The 12,502-nt window shown below is 44.2% G+C and overlaps 2 protein-coding genes across 2 annotated transcripts in view; both read right to left on the bottom strand.

The window, feature by feature from the left end:
* Positions 1-7,367, bottom strand: part of cacna1ba (calcium channel, voltage-dependent, N type, alpha 1B subunit, a) — a 139,856-nt gene extending 132,489 nt beyond the window's left edge. The window contains exons 1-3 of the mRNA XM_079368069.1: positions 6,739-7,367; positions 3,713-3,808; positions 1,398-1,537 (exon numbers count right to left, since the gene is read on the bottom strand). Of these exons, the coding sequence (XP_079224195.1) occupies positions 1,398-1,537; positions 3,713-3,808; positions 6,739-7,008 (506 nt within the window). The 5' untranslated portion in view covers positions 7,009-7,367. The remainder of the gene's footprint in view (positions 1-1,397; positions 1,538-3,712; positions 3,809-6,738) is intronic.
* A 1,833-nt stretch (positions 7,368-9,200) lies between these two features.
* The window catches only part of ehmt1a (euchromatic histone-lysine N-methyltransferase 1a), a 19,035-nt gene continuing 15,733 nt past the window's right edge, over positions 9,201-12,502 (bottom strand). Inside the window, exons 20-23 of the mRNA XM_079359163.1 lie at positions 12,012-12,098; positions 11,840-11,918; positions 9,986-10,161; positions 9,201-9,688 (exon numbers count right to left, since the gene is read on the bottom strand). Coding sequence (XP_079215289.1) covers positions 9,592-9,688; positions 9,986-10,161; positions 11,840-11,918; positions 12,012-12,098 — 439 coding nt within the window. The 3' untranslated portion in view covers positions 9,201-9,591. The remainder of the gene's footprint in view (positions 9,689-9,985; positions 10,162-11,839; positions 11,919-12,011; positions 12,099-12,502) is intronic.

Raw genomic sequence — 12,502 nt, 5'->3', positions numbered from 1 at the left:
GGAGCAAATCTGCACGGCTTTTTTTTTTTTTTTACCTTACTGGTGGCATTAATGGAAACCTGTTGCTGCCTGACAGTCAAACACGATTTAAAGATCTTAAACACTAAGCTTTGAACAGACATGACTGGCTGGTCGTAAAGCTGATTAAACACAGTTAAAAAAACAAACAAACGGGTATCGACTCACACGCCTATGGTTGCGTCAGACACAAACTCAAACAGATGTCTACGTCATTCCAGTAAAACCAGACTCTTTCTGGAGGATGACATTTATTACATTTTCCACTGACTGCTTCCTTTCTATTCAGCTAAACAGGAACAAAGGCTGGGAGACTCCCAGTGATTAGGGACGGGGGGGACGGGGACAGGGACGGAGGGGACGGGGGACGGGGGGGGGGGGGGGGGGGGGGGGGGTGTTGGTGTTGATGAGGGGTTTGGGAATTGGTGGAGGATCTGTTTATGGCAGTGAGGTTGCTGACACACACCCCAACAGAGGGGCCAAATAAATCTCTGTATCATTATGTAAGAGAGGCCAGGCCGGCCCCCGGTGGAACCAGCAGGCGTCCAGGGACCGTGAGCAGCGTAACAGCATCCTCCACTCACTCCCCCCGCCCACCCCCATCAACCCCCCCGACACACCACTCTCTCTCTTATTATTGGTTAGTCTACAAATAAAATGGTAAAATCTGTTGTCCCGATCAGTCCCATCCTTACAGTAGCCGGTGCTGCATGACTAAATAACTCTACTGCTGGAGAACTCAGGATGGGCAGAAATAGCCTGACGAAGTCTTTCAGCTGTAAAATATATTTTTTTTAAATCAATCAAACATCTCTAAAATTCATCTCCAATACAGCCTGATGCTCATTTTGTAAGATATCGTCCCGTCTCGAGTCAAAGTGAGGATTACACAGGGTCGGCTGTGGGGCGTGGCAACTCTTAGCTTCGGCACAGCGGTTCAAATAAACAGTAAGTGATGTCGAGGTAGCTATGAGCAGGTCTTACATTATGTCTAAGGTCGAAAAGAGCTCTAAGCATCATCAGTGACAGCTCGAGTCATCTGAATGAAAAGGCACAAAAAAAAAACGTGTTCCGTCTGATCATTTGTAAATGTAATAATGTTGATACGATTCTGTAATTTTCACAGATTTTCTAATACATCTAATTTAGACAATGCCACTTTATCAAGACAGGAAGAAAACACCCTGCCATCTGGGATGACTTGGCTCTACTGATCATTAGAAACACAACACACACACACACACACACACACACACACACACACACACACACACACACACACACACCCAGCAGAGCTCTCTCCTCCCATCATTAATCTCTGCTGCCCATCAGCTCTGTCAGTGAGCAGCTGTATAAGCCATTAGGCCGGTGCTACTCACCCTGTTAGGACCACCACAAAGTCCATTACATTCCAGCCATTACGCAGGTAGGAGCCTTTGTGAAAGGCAAAGCCCAGAGCGATGATCTTGATGCCAGCCTCAAAACAAAATATTCCAATAAAGTAGGGCTCCGTGTCGTCCTGTTGTGAAAAAGCAGAAAGAGAAGTCATGAGGATCACCGACTTAGACGTTGATCATTCACGTGTCAGATAAAAGAAAGTGTGCATAGGATTATCTGAACAGTTTGAGGGGAGGCTGCATCCTATGATCCTATGATTATAGGACGCAGTTGGAAGAGTCCTCGTCCCTCAATCGGAAGGTCGAGGGTTCGATCCCCAGCTCCTGCAAGCAACATGTCCGATGTGTCCTTGGGCAAAAAACTTAACCCCCCCCCCAAAAAAAAAAACCCCTGCTCCCCCTGGGAGGGGTGTATGAATGTGCGTGAATAAAATTAGTTACTGGATGGGCCACATAACCATCAGCGTGAATGGGTGTGAATGGGTAGGTGTGATCTGCGTAACATTCCCAGACCTTCTTTACCATGTCATGTTGAGATTTTGGGGAGGAGGATGAGGGGGCATTGCAGGACCTGTACTCACAACTTTAGTGGTGATATACAGTATCTTTAGACTTGGGACTTTTATTCTTTACATCTTTTGGGGTCTAAATGCCAAGTGTGCTGGGTTTTTAAATTTCCCTGTTAAGTTGATTTGGTCATCAGGTCAGGTGCAAATGTTCTCCAGTTCACTTAGCAGACATGGGAAGAAATGCCCAGGACCAAAGTCCGTCCACTAAACGCCCTCGTTTGGCCACTGACAGGCTGAGATTGCATTTTAGTCCAACAGCATTACAGGAAGATGCCTCCTGAAACAGCCATTACATAACTCTGTACAAAGCCACAAAACAATATAGAGGTGATTTTAACTGAACCTGTCTGTGACCAAAAAACTTTTACCAGCTGTATTTTGCATGGAGGGCTTCTGCTGCAACCATTCCAGCCTGTCGTTCAGCTGCTGGTTGACCCTAACCCGCTCAAGCTAAACCAAACATCTGTATCAGTCATTACGAACCATAAACACGCGGATCCCGCTCATTGTAGTATTCCTAATCCTGACGCTGATTTGCAAAGAAAGTTGGCATTCTGGAAATCCATCGTACATGCACTCAAATTCAAAGTCTTGAACTGAATGGAGCTTGTTTAATGCTCGTCATGTCTGGTTTCTGCCTGCCTTTTCATGCTGCGGCAGTCTGTCAAAAAATGTCTGAAAATGATTTCAAGTTGATGAACTGCACTAAAAGAAAAAAAAAAAACCTTAACCCGTGTGTTGAAGCTCAATCCATTTTTCTCCTGACTGAAATTTTAACACTGTCTGGAAAGGTATAACTTACCTACTTTACATCTTTTATAACGTCATCCCAGATTTGGTTGGTTAGTTTATGCTATTTGAAGCACTTAGCGCGCGTAAAGACGACATATAAAGCTGCTTCTTTTGTTTCATCAAAATGAGAGGGTTTAATAAAAGTACTAACTCTGTATATTCTAACAAACTCACTGAGCAATCACCTCCAGCTCTGAACAATTAAATGTGCGTTTTTCCCCTCTCTAACAGTTATTTACCTCCAGAGAAAATCATTGACAGGCAAATCAATAATAAAATGATTGTTATTTGCAGCCACAGCTTCCTGACAGGAGTCCTGAAATACTCATTTGTCTCCTAAATGGTTTTGGGATAGATAACAGCAGGGTCAAGACTGAAAAGCTGAAGGATCGTTTTTTTAAATGTTCTGCGGACACGTGATCACTTGGTCTCATCGTGTGGTTTGTTTCTCAGTCAGTCTGAGCTTCAGTCCGTCTCAGGGAGAGAATCGATGAAAGCGGGCAGCTGTGAGGCTCCTTGCCTGGGGGGAATAAATTCTTAAAACAACCCTGCCACTTCCAGCTCCATGATTGGACCGACATTCATAGTACTCGCTTCAAGATTGGAAAGATTGAGTAAGAGAGCTGGGGGGGGGGGGGGGGGGGGGGGCAGCCGGGGTAACCTGGGGTGACGATACAAGAGGGGACATAAAAGCTGGGTAACCTGCAGCACTTGGGAGGAGGGATACTATCCAACATCACTCATTTGAATTTCTGAAAAAGGCAGGATTAGATTAAGCATAGAGTACGTTTTTAACAAAATGCTTCTGCCAATTTGGCAACAAAAATACTAAAAGAAACGCCTGCGAGTGAGGCAGCGCTACCGTTTCTTCCCCACTGTTGGGCACATGCACAGCTGCAGAGTAAGAAATGGAAAAGCAGTCAAGCGGCTACTCACCAAACGCTCTGACATCGGTGTTTTGTCTGAGGCCGGGAGGTGTTGCTCCAAGGCCAGCACGATGCAGTTTGCAATAATGGTGGCCAGGATCATGTACTCAAATGGAGTGAGAGAGTTAAGGAATACTTGGAAAGGTTGTGAGACACATTAACATCAAACAGCTCATCAAATACAGAAATAAAAGAAGAAAAAAGTGGCATTACAAAGACAAAAAAAAATGCAAACACAACCAATGGGAACACATTTTCTGAACCTATTTGTTGCTTGGTGTACAAAATTAAACTCTCCTTGGAGAGCTACTATTTCTACACCAGTGTGTTGCACTTCGACATCCTTTTTGATATCTGTCCTGCTGCTGGGTCACATGGGGGCTTGAGCCAACCATCCTGAGCTGTCATTGGGCGAGAGGCGGGGTACACCAGTCAATCACACACAGTCACACCTACGGGCAATTTAGAATCACCAATTTACATCACCAGCACGTCTATGGGAACATGTAAGCTCCACACAGAGAAACGCTGATCGACAGGGATTCAAACCACGAACGTCCTTGCTGTGAGGCAACCAAGCCCCAACCTCCGTACCACAGTGCAGCCCGTCCCTTTTTATAACTACAAGAAAAAGAAAGCGACTCTCATCATACCAGGTACAATCTATGAGACTGAAGACGACTTTAACAGACTAGGATTGAACGTAGCCTAAGATATAAGCAGCGACTTTATGTTAGAATATTAGAAGAGGGTGTAGCCACAGAGAGAGCCATTGGTTTGTGGACTACTGTTCAAAACGTGAGGTCGAGAGGTCACCGTGATAGCTAGTTGTTGATGGCAGGAAGATAATCCCGAACACACACCAGAATTTCTTCTTTTTTTTTTCAGGGAGACAGCAGGTGCTTATGAAACGCTGTGATAAAATGTGCAGCCTACAGGTAAAGCATGAGGCTGACACACGAGTCCGTGCAGAATTCAATTCAAAAATGAGGCCTGATTTTTGTTTTGAACTGCATAATTTGATTTAAGTCAGAGCTGTCTGAGTCAGATAAAGACAGTCTCTAGTATATGTCAAATCTAAAAATCACAGGATGCTACATGTCTGTGAGCGTCTTTCATTCTCCCCATCAGCCCCCCCCCCCCCCCCCCTCCTCATTAATACTAACTTCTTTCAAGTGCCACAGACCTGATTTATAATGCAGACTTCCTGTTAAATATTTCAAGTCACAAGCCCAAGCTGAAAAACCCTGATGACATCACAGAGGCCTTTTTTTTTGGATAGCTCCCTCCAAGACACATTAAGCTAGTAAATATATAGACGAATGCAATCACCTATGAATCAAAGAAACAACTTCACATACTGCTCTGAGCCTGTCAGATTAAAATGTGTAGTCATCATCCTGCCCGTCGTCGCCCATAGGGACTCTTCTTGATATGCAACATTTCTTCAGTGTTAAAGGGGAGAGATTTTTTTTTTCCCAGTAAAGATGCACAGATTTGTACAGATTAGATAGCTTCCATCCTTGCAGTGCACTGCTGTTGTCATTAGCTCAGAGCACTCCATCATCCCCTCAGGACAGTTTCAGCTCTGCCAGGAGGAGCCGGCCACTGGACACCAGCTGCTCGGGGCACACTGGATCCTCCTGCAGCAATGCATTATTGCTGTGCTTCAGGATAAAGCATGGCTCTGTAATGCACTGCGACATGACAGTATGATAAATGTTCGCTCAGCGCATGGGGTAACCAACCAGTGACTGAAGTAATGGAGGCAATTACACAACATAATACAAATTAATTGCAACACCTACAATACTCATTAACACACAAGGTGTTTTAGCATTTGCTTTCCCCTCACAATATATCCAGAATTGCAGCAGTGCATGGGAAATTATTGTTTCAGTGAGGCAAAACTCAACAGGTGGTCTCAACACTCGTATATGCTCATTCACAAGCAGTTCATTTCAAGCCTGCATCCTGCTGCGTTTCAATGCTAGGGCTTGTTTGTTTGCTGTCACACCCATGCAGTTTGCCAGTGCCCTAATGCTGAAGCCAGCCTGCAGTTTACGGGGAGTTCAGCACCCTGGACAGCTCCCTCTGCAGACTTCAGGCTTCTGCAAGGAAGAAAATCAGCCAGACAGGTAAAAAAAATAATAAAACCTGCATGATCAGAGTCCACATGTCAACTCTGTCTTCATCCTTATTCATGAACTCAGAATCTTAACATAATGCCTCTTCTGACCAGAACATAACCTCCATCTATCCACAGCACATTAAAACAACAGAGATCTTTCTTAAGAGCTCAAAAACAGATGAGATAAAATAAGACAGAGAAGATTACCTGGACAAGACATCCCTCTGATTGAAGTCTTAGCAAAAACATACTTTGAAAAAACAAAAAAACAAAAAAAACAACCACCATGCTCGTTCTGTCCTGAGTCTATTTGCAAATCAGTTCAAAATTAATTTTTTCTCCACGCCGAAAAAATAAAGACTGGCCTGAACGTTATGCAAAATTGTCTTTTAGGGTAAACTTGATGATCAACAGTATAATAATAATAATACTAATAACAATAATAATAATAAAAAGCACATTTATATTAAAACAAAACAACAAATATGTTGTAATATGACCTGGTGGAATACCAATTTCACAAAACATCTCTGTCGCCATGTAAGCCCTCTCTTTAAGCTTTTATAGGACGTGAAAAACAAAACAAAACAAAACAGGAGAGCAAACTGTGGAACTTTTTTAATTAATCGATATAAACTCTAATGTGCATATCACATGCAAGCCGAAATATCTATTCTACCACTTTAGTTCCCCTCAAGATCACAAAAACCTGTAAGTGGCTCACGAGTCAGCGCCGGTGTGTCAAGTTAGTGAAATAGAGTTATTTATCAGCGGAGATCGGCATGGAGATGTGCGGGACAGAGAGGCATGGAGATGTGCGGGACAGAGAGGCATGGAGATGTGCGGGACAGAGAGGCATGGAGATGTGCGGGACAGAGAGGCATGTATGCGGGCTGCACTGTCACATAAGGATATGGCCATTCGGTGATCTTTTTGGCATATTTTCGTATAATATTATCCTCACTGAAGATGAACAGAGAGCGGTTAACGGTGAGGCAGCTCTGTCTGACAGGAATGGGGTTGTAAATAGCCATGGTCCGGGCTCTCTGGGCCATCGTCTGCTTGTACATCCTCTGGACCCCCGGAGGCCCCGGCTGCCGGCTGGCCCCTCTGGCCGGACCCGCGGGACAGCCGCCTCCATAACGGCTGGGCACTTCGTCTTCAAAGCGAGCCATTCCGGGAGAGTACCGATCTTTCTGGAGAAACCAAAACTGACACCAGAAAAGAAAGGGAGAAGAAGAAGCATCACAACGCACACTGTCGTCCCGTCCCCCGAGTCCTTTGGGTGCGTGTGTCGTCCGCCAACAGGAGAGTCAAACATTCACAAACAAACACGCACAGGGACGCTTGTTTTCATTTGTCTGTCAGCTCGTCTCTGCTGCTTCCCATGCTGTCACAAGTCAAATTGTTGCTCAAAGTTTAGATGACAGGACTCCATGATGCATCATTTTTTCATGGGTGTTCCTCTTTCGGTTCACTGCCCCGGTCCTCCTCCCTCCGGAGAAGCTGGAAGATTCTGCCGTCAGTGCGTAAAGTCCATGCTCTACCTCCCACCAAACCCCTGGTACAAAAACCAGCAATTCAACACCAAAGCCTTGAGGAGAAAATAGCGGGGCGTCAGTGCTGGATGTCAAGAAAGATTTGCCTCCATAAAGGGTCCATAAAATTCACTTCTGCTGCCCATTAAGACTCGTTTCAACTCTGGGATGGCAGCGAGTGATTCCCGGTCCAGTGAAGAAAAAACAGTTTGTTCACTGTCACATGTGTACGGGTTACCTTCCCGGTAACGAGCCGCTGATGTGAATGTAGAGACTACTTTTTCAACCGCTCCTTATCCAGAAAAAAAAACAAACACGTGATCAAGAAGACGCCCGCCAGTGGCTCCACCTGGACCGGCCCTGTTTCCATAGCAACAGGGAGGAGAGAGAGAGAGAGAGAGAGAGAAAGAGGGAGATGGAGCCGGCCACACCGGTGTTATGCCGAGAAATGCATGCCTGCTGAGAATTGAATGCAACTCGGAGGACAATGCACATTTTGGGAAACTAGCGCAGGCTAATGGAATTGCGTCTCCAATGGAGTCTACAGAATGATGACACTTAACTTTATTAAGTAGACATGCTTTGTCATCGCAGATCTGCCCCTACAAATAAGATTTACACCGTTTTCTAACACTTCCGCGAAGTGTATTCAATTCTTGAAAGGGATGCATTTCTCGTCGCAACACCAGAGACTTTTAATTCACCACAAATAGTATGTTCATGATGGAAGTCAATGAGCCTCCTTTATTATTTAAGTCAAAATGTACTTTGTGTATCCATCATGAAAGGACGCAATATAACCGAATGAAACCCACCAAAACACATAAAATAAAACAATAAAATAAGAAAACTGCTGCATAAGTAGGCCCATAGTTATTTTAAAGGTGTAATACAGTTGAAAAAATGATTTTCCGTGCAGTCAAAACGTTTTCTTTTTTTTAGACTGATTAAAGGATCCATTACCTTATTCTATAAGTCAATAACACGATTCAACTAGTAGGTCTATAGCCTTCTGTAGAAAATAAGAATGCATGGTGATGGTGGCCTACAGCCTGTTCTGTATGTATCCATCCATCTTCAGCTCAGGCTGTTTGAACCCAAATCTTTATGAATACAAAAACATGTACAAAGAGCCCATTTGTTTCAGCTGCTGAGGGAAATTTAAAGAAAAAGTATTTGAAGCCACTTGTCTTGTTATTTTGCAAATCATTAATAGATATAGATGGACAGGCGATGTATGCTAAAGCTTATTACTGGGTCATGAAATTGTTTTTGCTAATTTGCTAAAACATTTGATTGAAAGACAAGTGTCCCACTGGACACAATCATCTAAGTGTTGTTTCTGTCCTGCTACTATTTGAGGATTTTATATAGTCTTAAACAGACAACAGTTTCAGCTGTACTTGATAGATGCTAGCACCAAGTCACTACGTATTGGGCACCAGGATTTGTGACAGCAAGGTGGGGGCAATTCCACTTCCAGGACTTTATTCAAGTCTTCATTCCTAGTTAAATTTGTAAATTAGTGGTTATGTTTATCTATACTGAGTACGAGATGAGACAGCTTATTGAACTACAAATAAAGGAAAGGGAATTTTAAATCAAACTAAACTTCAGCATGTCACCAGAACAAGCCATACATAAGGTTTTGAATCCGGAATCGTTTTGAAATGTAAAAATCCCGGCCCTAACTCCAGCCCTTTTTTTGATTTTTGCTGGCGGAAACATTTGGAGGAACTTAAACAACCGTTGATATATTAACCCAACCCAACACTTTCCTGGTGAACTGGATCACCAATAGTGAGAGCCATTAAAAACAGATCAACAGATGTTTTTGAAAATGTGTTTTATTACTAATTAGAGGTAGTAAAAAAAAAGCACACTCATTAATCAAATCAGACTAGCAAAAACATGATTTAACTTCATTAATCTACAAATATATCTCTATATATATCTGTGCTACCAAAAGTTCAGGATTGTTAAAATCACCTGTAAAGATTTGTTAACGTAAAAATAGTTAATCTCTTTCGCCGACAGAGGATCTCTGCCTGGTGGTAAACGATGTGTCTCCTTATGGGACAGTCACTGTGTTTTTATGCATAAATATGAAAGTGGTCGGTGTTCACCTCGTCTCAGGCAGTGATTGTGACATTAAAGAAGCCTCAGCAGTAAAATGTGTCCTGATAGAAAGGTGAGAGCTCTGTGCGACTCTGCTGGTTTCTAGGAGCTGGCAGCCGAGTGGCGACACTTGAGAGAGCCACAATGGCAGCTGAAAAACTTGCTCTTCACTCTCCAGTAGTGATCGCCATAGTCAAACCTGGTGAAGTAGACACATTTATCCGTTTAAATACCCTTTTTAATGAAAACGTTTCATTTAAAACAGTAACACATGAAAGAGTACACAAAGACTGGTTTCCAATGAGATGATTAAAGGTCATGTTTTCAGTTTGTAGCTGGTTGTGAAACCAACTTTAATGAAATACTGATGGTTCTGTTTTCTTCCGTAGCTCAAAAAGCACCATAAGCAAGAACTTTGTCCATTTTTTTCCTTTTTTTTTTAATGCCTTGGATTTCTGCAGAGACAGCCCTCATGGGGCTTTCTCCACCAACTCACCCGATCTGCTCTCCAGCTTTGATGGGCCTGCTGGAGAAGAAGGCTATCCTTGGAAAGCGTAGATCCTGGTGCATGGTGAACACCCTCACAGCCAGCAGGTTGGGCTCACACAGGTGGTTGATGAAGCGGCCGATGTTGCCGAAGAGTCTCGCATCGATACAGTGAACGTCTCCCACCTGCAGGGAGCACAGAGTTACACTTAGATCAGGATGAATCCATGGAGCAGATTTCAGTCTTTAATGTGGTGGAATGGAGACCCAGACAGACTATCTGAGTTACGACGGTAGACCAGATGAGCTGCAAGGTTTACAGTAATGGTGTCTCGTGGTTTAACGCCATATTCATCTGTTTCAAGGAGCGACATTTACGCCCCCCTGAGAAGTTTCATCACCTTCAATCTGAGTGTCGCTGAGGGGGAATGGGTGAGCAAAGTGAGCCCTGCCCCGCCCCCCATGGCGAGCTGTGTCCTGCTTCCTCAACACATAAAGCCAATGTGACTTCATAGACTGAGACACCAACACTACGCCGTCAGGGAATCAAAATGTTCCTACAAAGACGTGACGACGGCTGAGCTTAGTTACAGAGAGGACAAACGGTTGTTGCTCTGGTACAAAAAAGGCGCGTCTCCGGAGGAATCGTCTTCTGTGACGCTGCCAGACACTCCGAGCCTCTCAGTGACAGATCGTCTGCAGCAAGCTCAAACTCTTTTTGTCACGTCTGATTTCTGAACACTTGGTTAATAATCTCTCATCATAAGAATCAACCACAGAGGGTCACACCACGAATGATGCTGCTGGTCCGGAGTGCACGACGAGCAGTGCCGTGATTGGATGACAAACTCCACAGTGCCACCTAATGACCAAACATAACAGCCACAGCTTTGTACAGTTAATTCTTTTTTCCCTGTACATCTCATCCATATGTCTTTTCTTTAAATGTAGAAATTCAGTTTGAGGAAGATTTGTCCGTTTGCTCAGTTGACAATATTCCATCAACTTCTGCCTCCTCTGTGCTTTGGCCTTTCTAACACTGGATATATAAACCTGTGCATTTAGTAAATGACAATCAAACCTACACAGTCATGTTGATGTGATCGGCCCCCCTATTTACTCCACATGTGATTCTACAAATGAAGCTGAACATCGTTAGATCCTGTACAGCCTGGCTCACTTGCAGGAGGATCCGGCTGATTTCAGGTCTCCTGTCCTCTTTTTAACAATCGCGGGCTCGCTCCCGACTCAACGCTTCTCCGAACTGATAATCTTACCAGATTATTTCGTAGACGGAGTCGTCCAAAGATCCGATTTTAACGTCCACAATCTGCTCGGTGATCGTTATTTCAAACATGTTTGATATTTAGAATGTAAAATCTTGAGGATAACGTCATGAAAGGGACGAGGGAGGACGGGTGTGCTAGACTATGACGGCTCTCACTGAGGAACATTCAACCCACCATGTCTCCCCCACTTCACCCCAAATGGGTTTTTTTAAAAAAAAAAGTGTTTTCCTCTCTGCACAAAGTGCACAAAACGATCCCATCAAACATGTAACTGACGGCTCCGTTGTTTTACGAGAGGTGGTGGCGTTCCTCCGTCAGGTAATCATGATGAAATCCCGGTGTGTGGGATGTGCCAAGATGTTCATAGAAGAAGAGTTCTTAGGATTGTCTTTGGGTGTAAAGCCACCCGAATGACAAATCAGGAACTCGTGCAGTGAGAGAAAGGCTGAAGGATAATGAAACAGGAAGAGGCTGACAGCGAGTGAGGGTCAATATGAGTGAAACTGTCAGCAGGATCAGTCGTGTCTGTGAGTCACCTGTCACAGCCTCAAACACGTGTAAACAGACCGGCTCACCTTGTTGTCCAGGGTGAAGAGAAAGGAGTCGCTCTCTCTCTTATCGGCCTCTGCGTCTGTGATGATCTCCCCGACGTACCTGTGGAAGAAACATCACGGCTCGGTTTCAATCATTCATTTTTGGTTGTTGTTTTTTTTTTTGTCTTGCTTTATATTCCAGCATGTCCTCACCTCGCAGATAAATGTTCCCTGAGGGACGTCTTGCACGGCTCGGACTCCCCAGCCCATCCTCTGAGTCCTGAAGAGCTGCAGCCGCACTCTGAAACACAGAACACACAAAGCGCTGACGTCACAAAGCCTGTCAAAGCGTTTGCCCCGAATTCTGTCTGAAGCTTCAGAGACAGAAAAATACGAGAGCTGGACCTTCTGACAAATCACATTTCAGCTTTCGGGCAAGATGGCGAGCAGTCCAACGGAGAGCAGAGAAGCAGGGCGTCTGATGTGGGAGGACTGAATTTGTTCAACAACTTCACATGTACTGATAACAGAGCTAATATTCATGATTCCTGATTGACTGTTTATCCGGCCTCCTCCCCACACGATGAATACTTCAGGTGAGTCCAATCTCTGCAAACATTGAAGCCTCTGTCCTGCAGCTACTCACCGTCCTCAGTCTACGTTTACTTTACAGCTTCAGATGTGTCAAAACACCAAACAGAACTC

The sequence above is a fragment of the Symphodus melops genome, assembly GCF_947650265.1.
Source record: "Symphodus melops genome assembly, chromosome: 1".
Lineage (NCBI taxonomy): Eukaryota > Metazoa > Chordata > Actinopteri > Labriformes > Labridae > Symphodus > Symphodus melops.
The sequence above is the reverse complement of the archived record's forward strand: the minus strand, read 5'-3'. Positions and strand labels throughout refer to the sequence as shown.